The 26817-nt window shown below is 36.1% G+C and overlaps 1 protein-coding gene across 1 annotated transcript; it reads left to right on the top strand.

The window, feature by feature from the left end:
• Window positions 1-4075: 4075 nt before the first annotated feature.
• LOC126747565 (potassium/sodium hyperpolarization-activated cyclic nucleotide-gated channel 1-like) lies at window positions 4076-25139 on the top strand. The gene is made up of 8 exons (XM_050456304.1): window positions 4076-4238; window positions 4302-4540; window positions 10581-10811; window positions 10871-11045; window positions 14450-14613; window positions 14673-14848; window positions 24113-24528; window positions 24674-25139. Exons 1-8 carry the CDS (start codon window positions 4206-4208, stop codon window positions 24920-24922), a joined length of 1683 nt encoding a protein of 560 aa, XP_050312261.1. The 5' UTR covers window positions 4076-4205; the 3' UTR covers window positions 24923-25139.
• The last annotated feature ends 1678 nt before the right edge of the window (window positions 25140-26817 follow it).

Below are 26817 nucleotides of genomic sequence, written 5' to 3'. Positions count from 1 at the left end.
AATAATTATTACATAAAATATGTTATTTTTTGTATGTAATACCAGGAAAGTTGAATTGAGTATTATCTTTTGGAAATGAAATATTCCTATTCTTGAGTGTCCAATAGAAAACATTTTATTTTATAATACTCAAGTTATTATCATACGTGTATATATTATCTGAATCAAAGTTTAGTCTTTAATATCATATCTTTCCCACAACATACCTTATGATTAAGGGTTTTACCTGGGAAAATATAGTTGATATTAACGGCAATGTAAACTTGCCCAAACTTAGTTACTTCTGAGGCTGTTTCAACTTACCGTAAGGAAATCCGAGTTAAAAAGATTGATCCGAATGATTTAAAATTGATTGAAAATTTCTCAATCAGGCTAGTAGTCAAACTAGTCAAACAAAAATCTGCAAGTAATTGATACCAAATTGAAAGACTCTCTTCCCTTGACTAAAACTAGTAAAATATTACGAGTTACTGTCTCAAGGACTCCTCTAAAGTCCAATAAAATTGCCATAACAAAATTACCCTTATCATTTTCTGTATTAAAATTAACAATTCGCTCTATACCCTGATTAAGGGTACGGCCACGTAAGGGACAGAGCGACACATTAATATTTCAAACCCGTTAAATTGTATTAAAGTGGCCATATTAAGGCCCTCCGCACATTAAGAAACTAAAAAGAAACTCAACTAATTGGAAATTTAAATCACAAACTAGTTACCAACTAAGAATCGCACACGATGCAACTGATAAAATCACTTCGCTTCTGAATTATCGGGGAAATTTTGTGCTTAAACTATTATTTTAGTACAGTGCGCGTTAAAAAAATGTCTAGTGATTCAACTGATGAGGATATTATCCTTTATTACTATTATATAAAAAGGAGATACCGACAAAAGAAAAGGAGATATTGGATTCACCCCTACATTGAGAAAAATATAAAATGCAGAGCTTTTGTTGCTGCAAAAGAACTACAAGAAACCGACGCCAAGTTTCTGGCCTTTTATAGAATGTCAAGGGAATCATATGCACATTTAGTACAATTTCTTGTCCCTGCTATCCACAAGAAAAATACTCCAATGCGAGAATGTGTTGGAGCAGACGAAAGAATTTTAATAACCCTTAGGTAAGAAAAACAAATTTATTTTCTTTAATATAAAAACTAAAGAATTTATTAAATTAAACATCATTAGTATTGAACATATTTCTCAGAAATTCATAATAAGACGAGGCTCTCTGTGGATTATGTGTTGCTATATAAAGGGGGGTGAAGTATATTTCCTTGTTCTGTTTGAATTGTTGAGGTTGTAGGTTGCAACTCTGCCAAGACTTCAGACCCTGTCGATATATTTGAATTTGGGCTCAAAATCTTTGGCATACTATGTCATCAATAAAATCCATTACTTTTCGCTTAAACATTCTTGTTTGGTGGGAAGACATCTCGTTCAAATCGGGCAGTAGGCTCAGTAAAAACATTTTATTGGCCTGCAGCGGATCAAGTTTTTTTTTTGCTTTTAAATATTCATCAAAGCTTTCATCTATTATCTCTGTGCTTTGAAAATGATTTCTTCTTGTTTTCTTCTTTTGAAATTTTTTTATGAATTGATGAATGTGGAGGCTCAGATGGCAAAGCATACGAGTGAGGAGATGGTAATTGCAATGAATTTGATTGTGGAGATGGTGCTGGCAGGGACACAGAATTTGTCCGTGGAAGTGTTGTCTGGGAATCATCCGACTTTTCTTCTTCTTCATGATCATCATGAACTTCTTCTTCCGATTGTTTTGGCAAATTCCCTGAACTCGCGGAATTTAAAGCTTTTATATATGGTAAAGCAAACTGCATCGCAGCTGTTATACTCTATTTCAGAAGTGTATAGAGCAATAAAACTGGGGAATTCCGTTCTGTTTGGCTACATTTCGTGGTAGTTCAAAGGCGCAGGTACTTATAATATTTATGCATTTAATTTTCACGGATTAAATGCCTTTATTTTGAAAGAGATTAAATACTAAATAAATACTTTTAATCCTTTTGTATAGGTACCTATCTTTTAACGCTTTGTAACATGCAAAAATGGGGTCAGGTAATATATACAGACTATAAATACTTTTAAATCATATTTTAAACGTTAGTAGTCACTGCTACGCTGCAGTGTAATCACAATATTATTATCCCAATATTTAAAAAATGGAGGTATTCAGTCTAACGAAAAAATGTACTAAAAATTCTCCACTATCGCTGAGTGAAAAAGTTATTATTTTAAATGTACATGATTGCATAAAACACGATTACCCTAGTTTTACTGTGCAAGAAATTGTTGAAAAATGTTCTCGAATGAGTGGAATTGGAAAGTCCACCATTTTCAAATTGTTGCGGGAAAGAAAAGTAGCAGGTCAAGTGGAATCTCCCAAGCAAAAGCCAGGACGACCTACAAAAGTCCTTGATGAAAATGCTAAATGTATAATTCGAAGAAAAGTTCACTCTTTTTATTTTAAAAAGGAAATACCCACCCTAGACAAAATTTTAATGGAGCTTGGCCGAGATGACAGTATTCCGTTGATAAGTAGAAAACTTTTATGGAAAGCTTTAAAAAATATGGATTTTGCCTGGGAAAAGCATAACCGCAAAGCACTTTTACTGGAGAGCGACGAAATTGTTTGTTGGAGACGACAATACTTGAGAAGTATCAAGCAGTACCGCAGGGAGCAAAAGAAAGTTTTTTATCTTGATGAGACGTGGATTAACGAAGGTTATATAGTCCAAAAAATGTGGCAAGACAAAAATATAACCAGTGCTCGCCAAGCTTTCATAGAAGGCCTGTCTACGGGTATTAAAGTACCTTCGGGAAAAGGAAAAAGACTTATAATCACACATATTGGAAGCGAAGAGGGATTTTTAAAAGAAGGTCTGCTAACCTTTGAGTCGACTCGCACAGGAGATTACCATGAAGACATGAACTCAGACGTTTTCGAGGACTATTTTGGTGAAATGATAAAATTTCTTCCGGCTAATTCGGTGGTGGTTATGGATAACGCAAGCTATCATTCACGGCGAATAGAGAAGACGCCAACTTCAAGTTGGAGAAAGCAAGAAATTATCGATTGGCTGACTGCAAAAGGTATTGCGTTTGAAGCAAATTTGATAAAAACAGAACTGCTGGCAATAGCAAACTTACACAAAACTCGTTTCATGAAATACGCCGTGGAAGATATAGCCGAAAAATATAATATAACTGATTTGTAGCAAGACAAAACACGACTTTTAAAATGAAAGATGTTAAGCTACTGTTTGATCAAGCCATTACGGAAGCGACACCAGAGAATTGGCGAAAAGCAGTCCAGCATCCTCATCGATCAGACAGTCGATCCTTTAATTATAATGTCTAGAGGTGATGACAGTTCGTCAGATGACGAAGAAGACTACAATCTATTATAATTTAAAATTGTTATACACTGTTCAAAAAGTGCCAGATCCAAAAGTGACATTTTCAACTATTTTACTCTACATATTATGTTCAATAAATTTGTGAAAAAAATATATTGTTCCATTTAAACAAAAGTAAGTTTCTAAAATAAAATAGCATTTAAGTACATTAATTATAAGGTAAAAAACAAGTCCCAGTTGCACGCCTTTGGCGAACCGTTTTCAATGTTTATCAGTGGGTAACAATGGGCAAAACTCATAAATTGACCCAAAACCAGGTACCACTTTTGCATACCTAATGAGGTTTTATTGCTCTACACACTTCTGAAATAGAGTATAACATAAAATCGCTTGTCGGTGGACAGATTGACGCTTGCCGCCCGATACATTCTCGCTCACGATAAATCGCTCGCAAGCGTGGCCGTACCCTAATTAGTTGCTAAAATCTTATTATTATCACTGTAAATTAGGTTTTTACAGTTTAATTTAAATTTTTTGTATTCTGGTATAGTATTAATAGGCCTAAACTCATTCGGCACCCTTTTGCCTGAGACCTTAGGAACCGGTTGAGACCTTCCCACTTTCTGAGAATTCACCATCCTAAAGTGATTTAATAATTATTTAAAATTATTTCTTTGGATAAATATGTTGTGATCGACGGTGACGTTGGCAACCGAAAAAAAATAACCCGCGCGTCAATTGTCAAAGGCGCGTTCTTTGACGCCCGAGACGTCACCCCGGCACTTTCCGGCGTTTTCTTTCATGTTCGCACCGATTTCCCGGGAAAATGGACACGAAAGCGACGATCGTGCAGAGTCCGGTGAGTAGGCCGTACTCGTTTTACCCCCCGTAAGGTGTTCAAATCACTTTTTCCCTCGTGTAGTTCAGCAAATACGGACACGACTGCTCCCTGGAAGACCTACCGGACGAGTATGAGTACAACGGGATTCCGAATCGGGGTTTTTTGAATAAATTAAGGAGAATGACCATCAGGGCATGCGCGGTTTCCGAGAGCAGCAAAATGTACACGCACCACCTGCGCAGCTTCGGGGCCATAGTGAAGGAGCGCAGGCGTCAGGTGGTCAACTACGGGTTTCGCATTCATCCCTTCAGTAGGGCGTAGTAAGCCTGTTTTTTTATTTTATTTATTTATTTACTTATTTATTTATTTATGTGCCGTATTTTATCCCGTTTTGACGTTTGTTTATTGACAATGACAAGTCAGACCGACGCCAAGCCGTCTGATGGAGTCTCCAGTCAGTGCGCATTTTCCGCAATTTGATTTACTACGCAGTGGCGTCATTACATTACAACGTCCATAAGGCTCTTTTAGTAACCTAATTCCCCATTTAGCCATTTATTTGGTCATTTTTATTTATATTGGGATGTTTTTTTCGGTTTAATATTTTGACGTTAAATTGACAGCTCTGTCAAAATGACCGATGGATGGACACCATATTCTGTGAAAACTTAAAAGTTGAAAGGGGGTCTACTTAAAACAAAATGGCGGCTTGTTATCTAACAATTCAATTGAGCACTCCGCCATTTTGTTTTTGTGTTCGGATTAATGACGCACTATTTGTTAAAATACACGATATCGTATCTGTCAAATAATGTAACACAAGATCATCCTCTCAATTTTTTTTTAATATGGCGTCCGTCCGCCATTTTTATGAGTCAGTGCGCATTTTCCGCAATTTGATTTACTACGCAGTGACGTCATCAAAAGCCCCGTGTTGAATAAACGTCCATAAGGCTTTTTTAGCAACCTATTTCCCCCTTTAGCCATTTTTATTAAAATTGGTGTTTTTTCCAGTTTAATATTTTGACGTTAAATTGACAGCTCTGTCAAAATGGCCGACGATGGACGACATATTTTCTATGACAAATTAAAAGTTGAAAGGGGGTCTACCTAAAACAAAATGGCGGCTTGTTATCTAACAATTCCATTGGGCACTCCGCCATTTTGTTTTTGGATTTAACGCATTATTTGTTAAAATACGTGAAATCTTATCTGTCAAATGATGTATGTAACGCAAGATCCCCCTCTCAATTTTTTTTTTCCAATATAGCGTCCGTCCGCCATTTTGATGATACTCGACGAAGAAAAGGTCCCAAGACCTTCTTAAGACTTGTGAAAATGACTTGTTCGATTTCGGACTAAAATGGACGTTCTGAAGATGTGTAATGGAGCGAAACGTCGTAAAATCATTTGCATATGTGCCGTATTTTTATCCCTTTTGACATTTGCTTATAGACATTGACAAGTGAGACCGACGCCAAGCCGCCTGATGGAGTCTCTAGTCAGTGCGCATTTTCCGCAATTTGGTTTTCTACGCAGTGACGTCATCAAAAGCCCCGTGTTGAATAAACGTCCATAAGGCTCTTTTAGTAACCTAATTTCCTATTTAGTCAGTTTTATTAAAATTCGTGTTTTTTTTCGGTTTAATATATTGACGTTAAACTGACAGCTCTGTCAAAATGGCCGATGGATGGACGCCATTGTCTATGATAAATGAAAAGTTGAAAGAGGGTCTACCTAAAACAAAATGGCGGCTTGTTATCTAACAATTCAATTGAGCACTCTTTCATTTTGTTTTTGGGTCCGGATTAATGACGCACTATTTGTTAAAATACACGATAACGTATCTGTCAAATAATGTAACACAAGATCCCCCTCACAATTATTTTTTTTTCAATATGGCGTCCGTCCGCCATTTTTATGAGTCAGTGCGCATTTTCCGCAATTTGATTTACTACGCAGGGACGTCATCAAAAGCCCCGTTTTGAATAAACGGCCATAAGGCTCTTTTAGTAACCTTATTTCCCATTTAGTCAGTTTTATTAAAATTTGTGTTTTTTCCAGTTTAATATTTTGACGTTAAATTGACAGCTCTGTCAAAATGGCCGACGATGGACGTTATTTTCTATGAAAAATTAAAAGTTGAAAGGGGTCTACCTAAAACAAAATGGCAGCTTGTTATCTAACAATTCCATTGGGCACTCCGCCATTTTGTTTTTGGATTTAACGCATTATTTGTTAAAATACATGAAATCTTATCTGTCAAACACAAGATCCCCTCTCAATTTTTTTTCCAATATGGCGTCTGTCCGCCATTTTGATGATACTCGACGAAGAAAAGTTCCCAAGACCTTCTTAAGACTTGTACAAATGACTTGTTCGATTTCGGTCTATTATGGACGTTCTGAAGATGTGTAATGGAGCGAAACGTCGTAAAATCATTTGCATATGTACCGTATTTTATCCCTTTTTGACATTTGTTTATTGACAATAACAAGTCAGACCGACGCCAAGCGATGGAGTCTCTAGTCTATCAGTCAGTGCGCATTTTCCGCAATTTGGTTTACTACGCAGTGACGTCATCAAAAGCCCCGTTTTGAATAAACGGTCATAAGGCTCTTTTAGTAACCTTATTTCCCATTTAGTCAGTTTTATTAAAATTTGTGTTTTTTCCAGTTTAATATTTTGACGTTAAATTGACAGCTCTGTCAAAATGACCGATGGATGGACGCCATTTTCTATGAAAAATTAAAAGTTGAAAGGGGGTCTTAAGTACTTAAAACAAAATGGCAGCTTGGTATATAACTATTCCATTGAGCACTCCGCCATTTTGTTTTTGGATCCGGATTAATAACGCACTATTTGTTAAAATACGAGAAATAGTATCTGTCAAATAATGTAACATAAGATCCCCCTCACAATTATTTTTTTTTCAATATGGCGTCCGTCCGCCATTTTTATGAGTCAGTGCGCATTTTCCGCAATTTGATTTACTACGCAGGGACGTCATCAAAAGCCCCATTTTGAATAAACGGCCATAAGGCTCTTTTAGTAACCTTATTTCCCATTTAGTCAGTTTTATTAAAATTTGTGTTTTTTCCAGTTTAATATTTTGACGTTAAATTGACAGCTCTGTCAAAATGGCCGACGATGGACGTTATTTTCTATGAAAAATTAAAAGTTGAAAGGGGGTCTACCTAAAACAAAATGGCGGCTTGTTATCTAACAATTCCATTGGGCACTCCGCCATTTTGTTTTTGGATTTAACGCATTATTTGTTAAAATACATGAAATCTTATCTGTCAAACACAAGATCCCCTCTCAATTTTTTTTCCAATATGGCGTCCGTCCTATCCGCCATTTTGATGATAATCGACGAAAAAAATGTCCCAAGACCTTCTTAAGACTTGTACAAATGACTTGTTCGATTTCGGGCTATCATGGACGTTCTGAAGCTGTGCAATGGAGCGAAACGTCGTAAAAATGTTCATTAAATCATCTACATATAGGCAATATTGTAGATTTTTTCTTTTATTTAAACCAGTTACATGTAAAATCGGTACTATGAAAGTAGTGAAAGAGACAGCGATATTAGAGGGCATAACTTGGGAACTAATTAAAGTATCCTCACAACTTTTTCAGGTTCATGTAAATTGATTCCTGTGGATAGAGTTAAGGGTAGAAACACGCTCCTGGGTCACAAATTATTGTAGTTAGGGCTCTTTTTGTTGAGGCCTATTTTTTCGTTAATTTTTATAACAATTTCTCACTTTTACTGCAAGGATTTTCTCGGAAAATTTGAATTTTTTAAAAAGGATTTCACTCAAAGAAAACACGTTTCCTTGGCAATAATTCCATGGTAAATAATGTTTTGTGCTTTAAAAAGTCTCAGAGTTAGAGGCGATTTTGTCAGGCAAGGTCCTAGAGACACCGAGTTTGAGGTGTTTGAATCACAAACTGCAACGTTTAATTTTTTATTCGTTATGGGGTATTTTTGTGCATAACTCGGAAACTGATTAAAATATTCTCAACATTTTCTCGGATTCATATAACGGGATTCCTGAGGATAAATTTAAGAGTAAAAACGTCCCCCTGGGTGAAAAATTGGCGTGGTTAGAGGCGATTTTGTCCGGCAAGGTCCTAGAGGCGCCAAATTTGAGGTTTTTGAAACGCGCGCTGCAACATTAAATTTTGAATTCACTAGGGGCCATTTTTGTACATAACTTGGAAGCTAATTAAAATAACCTAATGATTCTTTCAGATTCATATAAAGAGGTTCCTAGGGATGGATGTGAAGATAGAAACGTCGCCCTGGGTTAAAAGCTCTTTTGGCTGGAGCCCATTTTTATAATAAATTTTCACTTTTCCCGCGAATATTTTTTTTAAAAATTGGATTTTTTAAAAAAAGTTTCACAGAAAGGAAACGTGTTTTTTTCCAAATAATTTCATACCAAAAGATTTTTTCTGCCTTAAGAAGTTTTTGAGTTAGAGGCCATTTTGTCCGGCAAGGTCGAGGATGCGTCGAATTTGAGGTTATTAAATTTTGAATTCATTACGCGACATTTTTGTACATAACTTGGAAGTTAATTAAAATATCGTAATGAATCTTTCAGATTTATATAAAGAGATTCCTGGGAATGGATCTGAGGGAAGAAATACGCATCTGAGTCAAAAATTGGGATAGTAAGCGCTCTTTTCGCTGGAGCCCATTTTTATAGTAAATTTTCACTTTTCCCGCGAATATTTTTTTTAAAAATTGGATTTTTTAAAAAAAGTTTCACAGAAAGGAAACTTGTTTTTTTCCAAATAATTTCATACCAAAAGATTTTTTCTGCCTTAAGAAGTTTTTGAGTTAGAGGCCATTTTGTCCGGCAAGGTCGAGAATGCGCCTAATTTGAGGTTATTAAATTTTGAACTCATTAGGCGACATTTTTGCAGATAACTTGGAAGCTAATTAAAATATCGTAATAAATTTTTCAGATTCATAAAAAGAGATTCCTGGAGATGGATCTAAGGGTAGAAATACGCCTTTGACTCAAAAATTGGGATAGTTAGCGCTCTTTTGGCTGGAGCCCATTTTTATAGTAAATTTTCACTTTTCCCGCGAATATATTTTTTAAAAATTGGATTTTTTTAAAAAAAGTTTCACATAAAGGAAACGCGTTTCTTTCCAAATAATTTCATACCAAAAGATGTTTTGTGCCTTAAGAAGTTTTTAAGTTAGAGGCGATTTTGTCCGGCAAGGTCGAGGATGCGCCAAATTTGAGGTTATTCAATTTTGAATTCATTAGGCGACATTTTTGTACATAACTTGGAAGCTAATTAAAATATCGTAATGAATCTTTCAGATTCATAAAAAGAGATTCCTGAAGAAGGATCTGAGGGTAGAAATACGCCTCTGAGTTAAAAATTGGGATAGTTAGCGCTCTTTTATAGTAAGAGCGCATTTTTATAGTAAATTTTCACTTTTCCCGCAAATATTTTTTTTAAAAACTGATTTTTTTTTTTAAAAGTTTCATACAAAGAAAACGTGTTTCTTTCCAAATAATTTCATACCAAAAGATTTTTTGTGCCTCAAGTAGTTATTGAGTTAGAGGCCATTTTGTGCGGCAAGGTCGCGGATGCGCCGAATTTGAGGTTATTAAATTTTGAATTCATTAGGCGACATTTTCGCACATAACTTGGAAGCTAATTAAAATATCGTAATGAATCTTTCAGATTTATATAAAAAGATTCCTGGGGATGGATTTGAGGGTAAAAATGCACCATAGGATCAAAAGTTCGAGTAGTTAGGGCTCTTTTGGTTAGGATCTATTTTTCCCTAACTTTTATAGCAAAGTGTCCCTTTTCCTGCCAATATTTTCACGAAAAATTGTGTTTTTTTTTATCGGAGTTTCACGTAATAAAAGCGCGCTGATTTCCTAATAATTTTGTACCAAAAGAATTTTTAACCTCAAAAATTTCTTGAGTTAGAGGCGATTTTATTCTTCAAGGTCCCAGAGCCATCGAAGTGATTTCTAAGGATAAATTTGAGGGTAGAAACGTGGCTCTAGGCTAAAGATTATTGTACCTAGACCTTTGTTGATTAAGGCTAATTTTTTTGGATAACAATTTTTCACTTTTCCTGTGAATATTCTCGCGAAAAATCGTAATTTTCTTCAGAGACTTTCACTTAACAAAAACGCATAATTTTTTAAGACATCTTTTGCGCTTTCTGAACTTTACAGTGGCTATAGCATGGCTATATGGGTAATTTGATTAAGTTCGAAAAATTCTCCAGACATTAGATCGGGTAGACTCGCCGGTACTTGACGAATATTCGTCTGTTCGACAAATGCATGTGCGAACTTCCTCTTTCAGCCTGGTGTGGTCGTGCATCATGGTGTTCGCGATCGCCTTCGAGATCTTCTTCACCGCTTTGGAGTTTCTGCTTAGGGGCATGCCCGAGTGTTTCCTCTACACCAGCCACTGGATCATCGGCACCACCGCCACCGACTCGATATTCGTCCTCAACGTCCTCCTGCACTTCGGTACCGGGTACTACGACGAACCTCGGCAGGAGGTGGTGCTCGACTTTAAACGAATCGCCTTGTGAGTGTCCCCACTTGAAAAAAAAAGCGACCATTTGCCATTAACAACCTCGATTTCAGGCAGTACCTTAAGACGTACTTTTTCCTGGACCTGTTGGCTTGTCTCCCACTGGTGTTGCCGCCCTATTTGTGGGAGATCCTCCCGTTTGCCGCCCAAGTTGCCGTGGACCTCTTGATCGTGATGAAGTTCTTTCTGATCATTCGGTTTTATAAGTACTTTAAGTACTGCGCAGAGGTAAGTTACCACTAACTCTAATTTACTAAAGCTAAAGCGTTTAATGAACTAATGGGTAGCGGAAACAGCGCTTATAGGCAAGGCCTGACCGTTTACCAATGCGCATACAGAATCACTCATGCGTTGTTGCAACATGATTCAAAAAAGAGTCCTCTAAGTAATATTTCAGAGGGTGAAGGGATACACAATTCAACGGTCTTAGTATATGTTTATTTTATAAACTTATGTTATGATACGTGTTTCGCCCTAAGGCATCATCAGGTCCAAAAGTAGATAGCAACCCCAGTAAAAAAAAAAATTAATGCATAGACACGAATTGCAATATTAAAATACGACTTAGCGGTAAAACTACTGAACATAAGGCGTCATCTTAAATTAATGAAATATAAAATGTTCACATTATATGACGTTTAAAAACTGTACAAAAGTAACTTTTAGATCTGATGATGCCTTAGGGCAAAACACGTGTCTTACGTTGATAAAATAAACATACACTTGAAAACAGTCTTCTTCTGGCACATTTTTATAACAAATCTTCGCTTTTTATGCGAATATTTTCGCGAAAAATTTGATATTTTTTTAAAACAGTTACACATTAAGGGACATTTCTGGGCATAATTTGGGAACTAATTCAAATATCCCCACAATTCTTTCAGGTTTATATAACAGGATTCCCAAGGATGGATTTAAGGGTAGAAACGTGCTTCAGGGTTAAAAATTGCGGTACTTAGGGCTCTTTTAGTTGGGGCCCAATTTTGCGCTAATTTTTATAACAAATTTTCACTTTGCATGCGAATAACTTCGCAAAAAATTGCAATTTTTTTAATAAAATTTTACTCAAAGAAAACGCGTTTCTTTCCGAACTATTTAATACTAAAAGGATTTTTGTGCCTCAAAAAGTTTTTGAGTTAGAGGCCATTTTGTCCAACAAGGTCCCAGAGCCACTGCATTTGAAGTTTTTGAGACACATACAACCTTAAATGTTTTATTCATCAGGGGACATTTTCGGGCATAATTTGGGAACTAATTCAAATATCCTCAAAATTCTTTCAGGTTCATATAACAGGATTCCTGAGAATGGATTTAAGGGTAGAAACGTGCCTCAGGGTTTAAAATTGCGGTAGTTAGGGCTCTTTTAGTTGGGGTCCAATTTTGCGCTAATTTTTATAATAAATTTTCACTTTGCATGCGTATATTTTCGCGAAAAATTGAAATTTTTTGGAACAAGTTCCACTTGAAGAAAACTCGTTTCTTTCCTAATAATTTTATACCAAAATAATTTTTATGTCTCAAAGATTTATTGAGTTAGAGAATATTTTGACCGACAAGGTCCCAGAGCCAACGAATTTGAGGTTTTTGAGACGCATACTTCAACGTTAAATTTTGTATTCATTAAGGGACATTTCTGGGCATTATTTGGGAACTAATTCCAATATCCCCACATTTCTTTCAGGTTCATATAAGAGGATTCCTGGAATGGATTTAAGGGTAGAAACATGCCTTTGGGTGAAAAATTGAGGTAGTTACAGCTCTTTTATTTGGGGCCCAATTTTGCGCTAATTTTTATAACAAATTTTCAATTTGCATGCGAATATCTGCGCAACAAATTGTAATTTTTTTAACGGAGTTTTACTCAAAGAAAACACGTTTCTTTCCGAATCATTTAATACTAAAAGGAGTTTTGTGCGTCAAGAAGTTCTTGAGTTAGAGGCCATTTTGTCCGACAAGGTCCCAGAGCCGCCGAATTTGAGGTTTTTGAGACGCATATTGGAACCTTAATGTTTTATTCATCAAGGGACATTTTCGGACATAATTTTGGAACTAATTAAAATATCCTTACAATTTTTTCAGGTTCATATAACAGGATTCCTGAGGATGAATTTAAGGGTAGAAACGTGCCTTTGGGTGAAAAATTGGGGTAGTTAGGGCTCTTTTCGTTGGGGCCCAATTTTGCGCTAATTTTTATAACAAATTTTCACTTTGCATACGTATATTTTCGCGATAAATTGGATTTATTTTAAAGGAGTTTTACTCGAAGAAAACTCGTTTCTTTCCCAATAATTTCATGTCAAAATAATTTTTATCTCTTAAAGATTTACTGAGTTAGAGACCATTTTGTCCGACAAGGTCCCAGAGCCACTGCATTTGAAGTTTTTGAGACACATACAGCCTTAAATGTTTTATCATCAGGGGACATTTCCGGGCATAATTTGGGAACTAATTCAAATATCCTCACAATTCTTTCAGGTTCATATAACAGGATTCCTAGGGATGGATTTAAGGGTAGAAACGTGCCTCTGGGTGAAAAATTAGGGTAGTTAGAGCTCTTTTAGTAAAGACCCAATTTTGCGCCATTTTTTATAACAAATTTTCATTCTGCATGCGTATATTTTCGCGAAAAATTTGAATTTTTTTAACGGAGTTTCTCTCAAAGAAAACGCGTTTCTTTCCCAATAAACTCGTACCAAAAGAATTTTTGAGTCTTAAAAAGTTTTTGAGTTAGAGGCGATTTTGTCCGACAAGGTCCACAGCCAGCAAATTTGAGGTTTTTGAGACGCATACTGCTACATTACCTTTTTTAATCATCAGGGGACATTTTCGGACATAACTTCATAACTAATTAAAATATCCTCACAATTCTTTTAGATTCGTATAAAAAAATTCCTGAGGAAGGATTTGAGGGTAGAAACGTGCCCCTGGGTAAAAAATGGCGGTAATTAGGGTTCTCTTAGTCAAGGCCTATTTTTTCAAGAAATATTTTTGCGAAAAATTGATTTTCTTTTAGGGAGAGAGCTTCACTCAAAGAAAACGCGTTTCTTCCCCATTGGCCGATTGGCATCACGTGATACTACTCGCCGCCATCTTGAAATTTCGCGGATAATTTGATTAATTAAGTTCCAAAAGTGCGTCACATGTTACATCTTCTCATTCCTTGTAGTGCGTCAGACTGAGATGGCGATACAAGTTACATTACAATTATTACAATGTTGCCTTTTTGTACCCTAGAAGGTGTGGTCTGACCGTTTGCCTGTGCGCATGACACTTTAGGGTATTGTAGAACCAGTAAATGTGTCTTTAACCCTTTTTCAGCTACGGGACATCGCCTACTACGCATTCACGGTCACTATGGTGACGGTTTTCACCCTCTTCTACTGGCCGGCGGCCTACTTCGCGTTAAAACTCACCAGAGCCAGCTCGATCAATTCAATTTTCTTCTATTTTAATCAGTGTTTATCCGAAATAAATTAACTTATTGAATTTCGTCGATTTATTATTGAATTCACTATTCCGCTTTTTAGGCGTGACGTGACCTGTGCGCATGACACGTCAAGCTCTTTAGTGTATCCTATAGATGGCGCCAAAAAAACAAAGACAAATGGCGCATTTTTACGGCATTTTTTCAGATCCTGGACATCAACTATTACACCTACATGGTCACCCTGGTGGTGGTTTTCACCCTCCTTTACTGGCACGTGACCTGCTGCATGCTGAAATTCACCAGGGAGCGCATGGGCACCTCGAAAAATTCGATTTTCATCCGCGCGAAGACCATCCAGAGTCTGGTCGCGTAAGTTTAGCGCGAATTTTTCAAATTTCCCGCCTAAAAACCCTAAAGGGATCTTTCAGGAAGGAGAAGGCGAGCGAGTACCCGGTGCTGTACGTCATCATCGGCGCCTTCTACCGTGGCTCCCTCATCATTTACAATTCGAGTTACGGGAAAGTGCTGCCAGCCACTGAAGTGGAGATTTTGATCGTTTGGTTCGGTTGGTACGCCTCCAGTTTGTTCTTTATTTACATTTTGGGTAAGTTTTTGCCATTTTGACAAATTTGACGTTGTCAGATGACACTGGTGACAGATGACACAGGAGATTGAGACTTATATTGCCGCACTTTGATGTCGTCTCTTGCTTTCGCTTATTGATATTTCTTGTGTGCTTCTCTTTTTATTTATTAGCATACAATTCGCAAATCAGTAACGACATGTACTGTCATTATTTGACAGGTGACAAGTATGTCGTTGATGGATGACACTGTTGACAACCTCTCTGATGCACTTGGATGTTGCACTTTCATTTTTCTCAAGAATTTGGGTCCTTGCATGCCTCAGCTTCAATAAATAAATCATTTTTCTTCTTTCTCTTCGTCTTTTTATAAGAATTCTTAATTTTTCTCAGGAATTTAGGGTTTGTACTTGTTTTCTTTAAATATCTGGATGAAATAACTCAGTAGACAAGTCCAGGCACATAAATACAGAGAAACAAACCTTAAGAACCCAAAACTAGTGATTCACAATTCAAAATTCCCTAGAAAGAGACTGTTTCAATTGCCTAGACGACTTTAATCATTTTTCTTCTTCCTTTTAATGCAATACTCAATTTGTCTAAGGAATTTGGGTTCTTGCACTTGTTTTTCTCAACTGCCTGGACGAAATTAATCAATAGACAAGTCCAGGCATTAAAATACAGTGAGACAAACCTTAAGAACACAAAAATGTTGACTCGAAAACGAAAACTCCCTAGAAATAAAGGGTCTTAACTGCCTGGACGAAGTTAATTATTTTTCTTCTTCCTCTTCGTCTTTTTATAAGAATTCTTCATTTTTCTCGGGAATTTGGATTTTGTACTTGTTTTCTTTAAATATCTGGATGAAGTAACTCAGTGGACAAGTCCAAGCACATAAATACAGGGAAACAAACGTTAAGAACCCAAAACTATTGACTCACAATTCAAAACTCCCTAGAAACAGACTGTTTCAACTGCCTGGGCGAATTTCATCTTTTTTCTTCTTCCTCTTCTTCTTTTTAATGTAATTCTTCATTTTTTCCCTGGAATTTGAGTTTTTGCACTTGTTTTCCTTGACTGCCTGGGCTAAAAGAATCACGAGATAAGTCCATTCATATAAATACAGGAAAGCAAAACTAAGAACCCAAAACTGTTAACTCACAATTCAAAACTTCCCAGAAACAACAGACTGTTTCAACTGCCTGGACGAATTTAATCATTTTTTTTCTTCCTCTTCTTCTTTTTAATGTAATTCTCAATTTTTCGAAGGATTTTGGGTTCTTGCACTTGTTTTCCTTGATTGCCTGGACGAAAAAAATTAGCAGACAAGCCCAGGCATAAAAATACAGTGAAACAAACCTAAGAACACAAAACAGTTAACTCACTATCCAAAACTCCCTAGAGACACACTGTTTCAATTGCCTGGACTAATTTTATCATTTTCCTTCTTATTTCTCTTAATATCGTTTTTCCTTATCCCTGTTAGAGGGTTCTTTAACTGTCGTGCCCTTGAACCAAAAAGTCAAGAAACAGAAATTCCAGAAATTGAAACCGATTTCTTCGGATTATTGTTCTGTAACTTTCAGTCAGGTTTTGGGGTCCTTTCTTATGCCTTCCAGAGGTTTGAGCTAATTTTTCATGTCTTCCAGTTCGTTGCAGTTATTCCTTAAGTCTTCCAGGGATTAAGGACTCATATTTCTAAGCTCTAATTTTTAGTGTCATATTTTATGCAGGTATCTCAGGTTTTAATCGTTTTCTAGCGACCCTATTTATTTAGATTTTGGTTCACTAGATGTGAATTAAAACAATCGAAAATAGTCCACTAATTTATTTATACACATACATTACGAAAACACGATCACTCACGACTGCTAGAGTTATTGATTTATTTTCAACTATTTAAATCTCGCGCCAATTACTGACGCTCAAGTTTGACGTTGACAGATGATGCTGGTGACATTAATCTTCCTTGTCACTAACAGGAAATTGAGGCTTATATTGCCGCACTTTGATGTCGTCTCTTGCTTTCGCTTATTATTATTTCCTCTGTGCTTCTCTTTTTATTTATTTAGCATACAATTCGCACATCAGTAACGAAATGTACTGTAATTATTTGACAGATGACAAGTATGTCGTTGATGGATGACACTGTTGACAATAATCTTTCTTGTCATTAATAGGAGATTGAGGCTTATATTGCCGCACTTTGATATCGTCTCTCGCTTGCGCTTATTATTATTTCCTCTGTGCTTCTCTTTTTATTTATTTAGCATACAATTCGAACGTTAGTAAAGGCACAATGTTGTCTTAGGTTCAAACCAATCAGAGATTTTCAGTAGTAAGGTCCAAGGACGAAGTTTGTTCTTAAGGGTGACCACTCACTTAAAAGTTTGTAATCTCAAAAACTTTAAAGGAATATTGTCATTAAACAAAATGCATAATTTTCAAAAGTATAAAAATCCTGTCTTAGATTTGAGCCATAGGCACAACCTTAAAAGATATCAATAACAGGATCTAACTGATTGTCATTACTTGACAGATGACAACTATGAGGTTGACAGATGACACTGTTGGCAATAATCTTGCTGACCACCAACAGAAGATTGAGTTTATATCGGAGGGCGTCTCTGTTGCACTTGGATGTTGCACTTTCATTTTTATCAATAATTTGGGTTCTTGCATGCCTCAACTTCAACGAATAAATTATTTTTCTTCTTCCTCTTCTTCTTTTTATAGAAATTCTTCATTTTTCCAGAAACTTGGGTTCTTGCACTTGTTTTCCTCAACTGCCTGGATGAAATTAATCAATAGACAAGTCCAGGCATATAAATACAGGGAAGACAGAAATAAATAGAAATCAGTAACGACATGTGCTATCATTATTTGACAGGTGACAAGTATGTCGTTGATGGATGACACTGTTGACAACCTCTCTGATGCACTTGGATGTTGTACTTACATTTTTCTCAAGAACTTGGGTCCTTGCATGCCTCAGCTTCAATAAATAAATCATTTTTCTTCTTTCTCTTCGTCTTTTTATAAGGATTCTTAATTTTTCTCAGGAATTTAGGGTTTGTACTTGTTTTCTTTAAATATCTGGATGAAATAACTCAGTAGACAAGTCCAGGCACATAAATACAGGGAAACAAACCTTAAAAACCCAAAACTATTGACTCAGAATTCAAAACTCTCTAGAAATAAACTGTTTCAACTGCCTGGGCGAATTTAATCATTTTTCTTCTTCCTCTTCTTCTCTTTTAATGTAATGCTCCATTTTTTCCCAGGAATTTGGGTTCTTGCACTTGTTTTCCTCAACTGCTTGGACGAAATTAATCAATAGATAAGTCTAGGCATAAAATCACAGTGAAACAAACTTAAGAACACAAAATTGTTGACTCAAAAGCCAAATCTCCCTAGAAACACACATTTTTTCTTCTTCCTCTTCTTTTTTTTTAAGTAATTCTTCATTTTTCCAGAAACTTGGGTTCTTGCACTTGTTTTTCTCAACTGCTTGGACGAAATTAATCAATAGACAAGTCCAGGCACATAAATAGAGGGAAACAAACCTTAAGAACCCAAAACTATTGACTCACAAATCAAAACTCCCTAGAAACAGACTGTCCCAACTGCATGGACGAATTTAATCATTTTTCTTCTTCCTCTTCTTCTCTTTTAATGTAATGCTCCATTTTTTCCCAGGAATTTGGGTTCTTGCACTTGTTTTCCTCAACTGCTTGGACGAAATTAATCAATAGATAAGTCTAGGCATAAAATCACAGTGAAACAAACTTAAGAACACAAAATTGTTGACTCAAAAGCCAAATCTCCCTAGAAACACACATTTTTTCTTCTTCCTCTTCTTTTTTTTTAAGTAATTCTTCATTTTTCCAGAAACTTGGGTTCTTGCACTTGTTTTTCTCAACTGCTTGGACGAAATTAATCAATAGACAAGTCCAGGCACATAAATAGAGGGAAACAAACCTTAAGAACCCAAAACTATTGACTCACAAATCAAAACTCCCTAGAAACAGACTGTCCCAACTGCATGGACGAATCTAATCATTTTTCTTCTTCCTCTTCTTCTTTTTAATGTAATTCTCAATTTTTCGAAGGATTTTGGGTTCTTGCACTTATTTTTCTTAACTGCCTGGATGAAATTAATTAATAGACAAGTCCAGGCATAAAAATACAGTGAAACAAACTTAAGAACACAAAACTGTTGACTCACAATCCAAAACTCCCTAGAACCACACTGTTTCAATTGCCTGGACGAATTTAATTATTTTTCTTCTTCCTCTTCTTCTTTTTAATGTAATTCTCGATTTGTCTAAGGAATTTGGGTTCTTGCACTTGTTTTTCTCAACTGCCTGGACGAATTTAATCATTTTTCTTCTTCCTCTTCTTCTTTTTAATGTAATTCGCAATTTGTCTAAGGAATTTGGGTTCTTGCACTTGTTTTTCTTAACTGCCTGGACGAAATTAATCAATGGACAAGTCCAGGCATAAAATCCCAGTGAAACAAACTTAAAAACTCAAAATTGTGGACTCGCAAACGAAAACTCCCTAGAAATAAAGTGTCTCAACTGCCTGGACGAATTTAATTATTTTTCTTCTTCCTCTTCTTCTTTTTAATATAATTCTCAATTTTTCGAAGGATTTTGGGTTCATGCACTTATTTTTCTCAACTGCCTGGACGAAATTAATCAATGGACAAGTCCAGGCATAAAAATACAGTGAAACAAACTTAAGAACACAAATTGTTGACTCAAAAGCCAAAACTCTCTAAAAACACACATTTTTTCTTCTCCCTCTTCTTCTTTTTAAAGTGATTCTTCAATTTTTCCCAGGAATTTGGGTTCTTGCACTTGTTTTCCTTGACTACCTGAACTAAAAGAATCACTAGATAAGTCCATTCATATAAATACAGGGAAGCAAACCTAAGAACCGAAAACTATTGACTCAAAATTCAAAACTCCATATAACCTCACTGTTTCAATTGCCTGGACGAATCAAATCATTTTCCTTCTTATTCCTCTTAATATTGTTCTTCTTCTTCCCTATTAAAAGGTTTTTTAGCTGTCGTACCCTTGAACCAAAAAGTCAAGAAACAGAAATTCGAGAAATTGAAAACAATTTCTTAGGAATATTGTTCTGTAACTTTCAGTCAGGTTTTGGAGTCATTTCCAAGGGTTTCATATAATTTCTCATGTCTTCCAGCCACTTAGACTCATATTTCCAGGCTCCTTAACTAAATGTTAGTGTTGTATAAGCATTTTAGCAAAGCATCTCAAGTTTGAACCGTGTTTTAGGGATCTGTTTATCACATTTTGTCCATAGTTTCCACTTATTTGGATTTTTTATATTGTAGCGTTTTTCCCTTCGTTAAGTATGAATTAAAGCAATAAAAAATAGTCAAATAATTTATTTATACACTTACATTACGAAAACACGATCACTCACGACTGCTAGAGTTATTTATTTATTTACAACTATATAAATCTCGCGCAAATTACTGACAACACTGATAACTCTTGGTGATGCGGCTCCTTATATACTCGGCTGGTCCGGAAGATTCTCGGTAATCTTCGAAACGTCGTGCGTCGTGTCATTGCAGAATGACGGAAAATCAGTTGAATTCTTGTTACAATATCTTCCAGACTCTTGGAGTTATTTTTCGTTTAATCACAGGAGTTTACAGTTAGTTAGTTTATGTCTTAGGGATTTGAAATAGTTGTTTTAAGCCTGTGATTTTGGAGTAATGTTTTATGTTTCCATTCTACATCTTCAAGGCTCTTGGGCTAATTTTTCGTTCGTTTTGTACTCAGACTAACTCAGGTTCTAAGGTGTTGTAACCACGACATTCGTCTTCTACCCGCTCTTTGTTTTCCTAGTTATTTTCCTTGCATTTCTCATTACGTGTCTCGAATATTGGACCTTTCGCTCCTTTACATTTACATATTAATTAGTTCCTTTTTCTTGCCATCTTTTTTTTCAACTATTCTATAATAATCATCCCTCGAATGCTTCCAATTTCTCTATTGTGGCTTCGACAAGTTTCCATGCTTTTATCCCATAAAATAGGATATAGAAGAAATCTTCGTCCATCTCTCAGGGATAGACGAGACAAATTCGTATATCTTCCAAGTATTTAGATGTACCTATCATTATAGTAATCTGGAAAAATTCCCTAGGTCCAATGAACCACAGTTAACCGCTGTCAAGAGATCTTCTTCTATGATTCACTCTAAAAACATTTACCGCACAACATATTTATCTTTAAATGAGATTAAAATTGCTCATTCTGCTTTCTATTGAGTTTTCCGTTGACAGTTGATAAACGCCTTGCAAGGAAAATAACTAGGAAAACAAAGAGTGGGTAGAAGACGAATGTCGTGGTTACAACACCTTAGAACCTGAGTTAGTCTGAGTACAAAACGAACGAAAAATTAGCCCAAGAGCCTTGAAGATGTACAATGGAAACATAAAACATTACTCCAAAATCACAGGCTTAAAACAACTACTTCAAATCCCTAAGACATAAACTAACTAACTGTAAACTCCTGTGATGAAACGAAAAATGACTCCAAGAGTCTGGAAGATATTGTAACAAGAATTCAACTGATTTTCCGTCATTCTGCAATGACACATCGCACGACGTTTTGAAGATTACCGAGAATCTTCCGGACCAGCCGAGTATATAAGGAGCCGCATCACCAAGAGTTATCAGTGTTGTCAGTAATTTGCGCGAGATTTAAATAGTTGTAAATAAATAAATAATTCTAGCAGTCGTGAGTGATCGTGTTTTCGTAATGTAAGTGTATAAATAAATTATTTGACTATTTTTTATTGCTTTAATTCATACTTAACGAAGGGAAAAAACGCTACAATATAAAAAATCCAAATAAGTGGAAACTATGGACAAAATGTGAAACAGATCCCTAAAACACGGTTCAAACGTGAGATGCTTTGCTAAAATGCTTATACAACACTAACATTTAGTTAAGGAGCCTGGAAATATGAGTCTAAGTGGCTGGAAGACATGAGAAATTATCTCAAACCCTTGGAAATGACCCCAAAACCTGACTGAAAGTTACAGAACAATATTCCTAAGAAATTGTTTTCAATTTCTCGAATTTCTGTTTCTTGACTTTTTGGTTCAAGGGTACGACAGCTAAAAAACCTTTTAATAGGGAAGAAGAAGAACAATATTAAGAGGAATAAGAAGGAAAATGATTTGATTCGTCCAGGCAATTGAAACAGTGGGGTTATATGGAGTTTTGAATTTTGAGTCAATAGTTTTCGGTTCTTAGGTTTGCTTCCCTGTATTTATATGAATGGACTTGAAAATTGAAGAATTACTTTTAAAAGAAGAAGAGGGAGAAGAAAAAATGTGTGTTTTTAGAGAGTTTTGGCTTTTGAGTCAACAATTTGTGTTCTTAAGTTTGTTTCACTGTATTTTTATGCCTGGACTTGTCCATTGATTAATTTCGTCCAGGCAGTTGAGAAAAACAAGTGCAAGAACCCAAATTCCTTAGACAAATTGAGAATTACATTAAAAAGAAGAAGAGGAAGAAGAAAAATGATTAAATTCGTCCAGGCAGTTGAGACACTTTATTTCTAGGGAGTTTTCGTTTGCGAGTCCACAATTTTGAGTTTTTAAGTTTGTTTCACTGGGATTTTATGCCTGGACTTGTCCATTGATTAATTTCGTCCAGGCAGTTGAGAAAAACAAGTGCAAGAACCCAAATTCCTTAGACAAATCGAGAATTACATTAAAAAGAAGAAGAGGAATAAGAAAAATGATTAAATTCGTCCAGGCAGTTGAGAAAAACAAGTGCAAGAACCCAAATTCCTTAGACAAATTGAGAATTACATTAAAAAGAAGAAGAGGAAGAAGAAAAATGATTAAATTCGTCCAGGCAGTTGAGACACTTTATTTCTAGGGAGTTTTCGTTTGCGAGTCCACAATTTTGAGTTTTTAAGTTTGTTTCACTGGGATTTTATGCCTGGACTTGTCCATTGATTAATTTCGTCCAGGCAGTTGAGAAAAACAAGTGCAAGAACCCAAATTCCTTAGACAAATCGAGAATTACATTAAAAAGAAGAAGAGGAATAAGAAAAATGATTAAATTCGTCCAGGCAGTTGAGAAAAACAAGTGCAAGAACCCAAATTCCTTAGACAAATTGAGAATTACATTAAAAAGAAGAAGAGGAAGAAGAAAAATGATTAAATTCGTCCAGGCAGTTGAGACACTTTATTTCTAGGGAGTTTTCGTTTGCGAGTCCACAATTTTGAGTTTTTAAGTTTGTTTCACTGGGATTTTATGCCTGGACTTGTCCATTGATTAATTTCGTCCAGGCAGTTGAGAAAAACAAGTGCAAGAACCCAAATTCCTTAGACAAATCGAGAATTACATTAAAAAGAAGAAGAGGAATAAGAAAAATGATTAAATTCGTCCAGGCAGTTGAGAAAAACAAGTGCAAGAACCCAAATTCCTTAGACAAATCGAGAATTACTTTAAAAAGAAGAAGAGGAATAAGAAAAATGATTAAATTCGTCCAGGCAGTTGAGAAAAACAAGTGCAAGAACCCAAATTCCTTAGACAAATCGAGAATTACATTAAAAAGAAGAAGAGGAAGAAGAAAAATAATTAAATTCGTCCAGGCAATTAAAACAGTGTGGTTCTAGGGAGTTTTGAATTGTGAGTCAATAGTTTTAGGTTCTTAAGGTTTGTTTCCCTGTATTTATGTGCCTGGACTTGTCTACCGAGTTATTTCATCCAGATATTTAAAGAAAACAAGTACAAACCCCAAATTCCTGAGAAAAATTAAGAATTCTTATAAAAAGACGAAGAAGAAGAAGAAAAATGATTTATTTATTGAAGCTGAGGCATGCAAGGACCCAAATTCTTGAGAAAAATGAAAGTGCAACATCCAAGTGCAACAGAGAAGTTGTCAACAGTGTCATCCATCAACGACATACTTGTCATCTGTCAAATAATGACAGGACATGTCGCTACTGATTTGCGAATTGTACGCTTATAAATAAAAAGAGAAGAACAGAAGAAATCTCAATATTTATCTTTAAATGAGATTAAAATTGCTCATTCTGCTTTCTATTATTGAGTTTTCCGTTGACAGTTTATAAACGCCTAAAAGTGACGTTTGCTTAGCAGCTTCGCCTTAAAATACTTCAATGACCTTAGTGACAAGTGACTTAATCTCAGCTGTCACTCTGAGAAAACCGAGTAGATCCAGTGGCGTGTAACTCGACGAAATTTTCAGCGATGATCATGGAAATAATGAAGGGGAAAACGTCGGCCGCACACAAATACGTGGAAATGGAGAGGCAGCTTAAGGACTACATGCGCCACAAGCAACTTCCGATGCAGATGCGCAGCCGCATTCTCATTTACTACGAGTTCCGCTTCCAGAAAAGTTACTTTAGGGAGAGCGAGATCCTGGAAACGATCTCGGAGCAGCTGAGACAGGAAATCAACATGCACGCGTGCAGGAAACTCGTGGAAAACGTGATTTTCTTCCGGAATTTACCGATCAACCTGCTCGTGCGCATCATCTCCTGTTTGCGGATCGAGGTCTACTTGGTGAATGACGTCATCATCAAGGCGAACACCCCCGGTACCAGCATGTACTTCATATCCACCGGCACCGTTGCCATTTACACCAAATCCGGAAAAGAGGTAAACGTCTCACACGCGAACCGGCAAATGTTTGAATGCTTGCGTATGTATACACCATGGGCAAACTCGGTCCTCGGGTGCGACAAATCTCGCTTTAACTTGACGATTCTCTTGTTTGCCTCAAACGTTCGTGTATATTCGACAGATTTGCCACCTGGAGGACGGCTCGCATTTCGGCGAGATCGCTCTGATCATCAAGGGGACTCTGCGCACAGCCTCCGTGATCGCCGTCGAGGTGTCTGAGATCTACCGACTGGACCAGAAGGACTTCGTCAAGGCCATCAATCCGTATCCAGATTTGTTGGCGAACATTCAACACATCGCAGCCGAACGCATGGAAGTCGCCTCGATGCTCGACGATTACAACAAGAAGGAGCAACAGGCGAAGCGATAGATTTTTAGGTTAAAATGTGAGGAGTTGCTCTTCCTGGATCTCCAGCGGCGTGAGGTGGAAGAGGAGTGTGAGGTGTAAGGAGGAGCCAGGTCTCCGGAAGTTTATTATAGTGAATAGTCAAGTGGAATAGTAAGCGTATAATGTTTAGAGTATTTGTTCGGAATTTATGTGATTGTTCCCTATTTTCTTGTCATTAAAGAGTTCGTTCGATAAGGTGGCTTAGTTTTTTTATTGGACTTAGATCTGGAGGTTATGGGGGCCCTTATTTGGCAAACCATTAACGGTAAGTTGCATGTATTCTAAGCAAGATATTTTAAAAACTATTGCAGATGATTTAATGGGAATTTAACTCTAATTGAGGGTGTTTCTTAGCAAACAATTTGATATATGAACCACTTTTGTAGCTTAAGAACTCCCTGAGTTATAGTCAATTATGTGAGCCATGGTCCAAGAGCATCTCAAAGTATATAGTTTGACACGTGACAAATGACGGGCAAGGACACTTTTGAGGCTTAATCAAAAACCCTTTGATGGTTTTACCGGATTTTTTCAGAAAAGTATTAAGACCTTCTTGGGGTTTAATTTGAGGTATAAAAGTTGATTCTCGCTTAAGGAGTTATTGAGCTAGAGCATGAAACTATTTTTTACCAAAAATCGAGTTCTAAGCTGGATATTTGAATAACTTTTTTAGGCACTTAATTGAAAATATCACTGCAAGTTAGGGTGTTTTTTGGCAAACAATTTAATATATGAAGGACTCTTGTGGTTTCAGAACTAACTAATTATGTGAGCAAGGGTTCAAGACTAGCCCAAACTATACAGTGTAAAACTTAAAAAATGATTAGCAAAGATACTTTTGCCACTGAGTTACAGTTAATTATGTGAGCGAGGGTCCAAGACCAGTCCAAACTATACAGCGTAAAACTTGAAAAATGATTAGCAAAGAGACTTTTGCCACTCAAACAAAAACTCTTTGAGGTTTTTACTCAATTTTTTTAGAAGAATATTAGGGGCTTCTTGAGGTTTCTTTGGACGTATAAAAGATGAATCCAGCTTAAGGAGTTGCTGAAATAGAACACGTTTGCTTGAGCTCTATTTCATGAAACTTTTTTTACCAAAAGTCGAATTCTAAGAAAGATATTTTAAAAACTATATTAGGTAATTTAATAAAAAGTTCATTGTAAGTTACAATTTTTATAGCAAATGATTTGATATATAAACAACTCTTGTAGCTTAAGAACTTACCGAATTACAGTTAATTATATGAGCCATGGTCCAAGAGCAGCTCAAAGTATATAATTTCACACGTGAAAAATGGCGGGCAAGGATACTTTTGAGGCTTAAACAAAAACCCTTTAAAGGTTTTACTAATTTTTTTCAGAAAAGTATTAAGGTCTTCTTGGGGCTTAATTTGAGGTATAAAAGTTGATTCTAGCTTAAAGAGTTATTGAGCTATAGCACTTTTGCTTGAGTACTATTTAATGAAACTTTTTTTTTACCAAAAATCGAATTCTAAGCAGGATATTTGAAAAACTTTCTTAGGCACTTTAATGGAAATTTCACTGTAAGTTAGGGTGTTTCTTGGCAAAGAATTTGATATATGAACGACTCTTGTAACTTGAGAACTTACTGAGTTATGGCCAATATTGTGAGCCATGGTCCAAGGCCAGTCCAAAGTATACAGTTTAAAACTTAACAAATGATTAGCAAAGACACTTTTGACACTCAAACACAAACTCTTTGAGGTTTTTACTCAATTTTTTACAAGAATATTAAGGGGTATACTTGGGGTTTATTTTGAGGTATAAAAAGAGATTTTAGCTTAAGGGGTTGCTTTAAGTTACATCCAATTATGCGAACCATGGTACAAGGCCAGTCCAAAGTATACAGTTTAA

Source organism: Anthonomus grandis, chromosome 19 (genome assembly GCF_022605725.1).
Source record: "Anthonomus grandis grandis chromosome 19, icAntGran1.3, whole genome shotgun sequence".
Lineage (NCBI taxonomy): Eukaryota > Metazoa > Arthropoda > Insecta > Coleoptera > Curculionidae > Anthonomus > Anthonomus grandis.
Note: the sequence above shows the minus strand (reverse complement) of the source record. Positions and strands in the feature narration are given on the sequence as shown.

Excerpts from the sequence above, each read along its gene's own strand:
- LOC126747565 (XM_050456304.1), top strand. The coding sequence starts at position 4,206 with ATGGACACGAAAGCGACGATCGTGCAGAGTCCG. Across the intron at positions 14,849-24,112 it reads GTTCTTTATTTACATTTTGG|CGATGATCATGGAAATAATG; the intron begins GTAAGTTTTTGC and ends CGAAATTTTCAG. Across the intron at positions 24,529-24,673 it reads ACACCAAATCCGGAAAAGAG|ATTTGCCACCTGGAGGACGG; the intron begins GTAAACGTCTCA and ends TATATTCGACAG.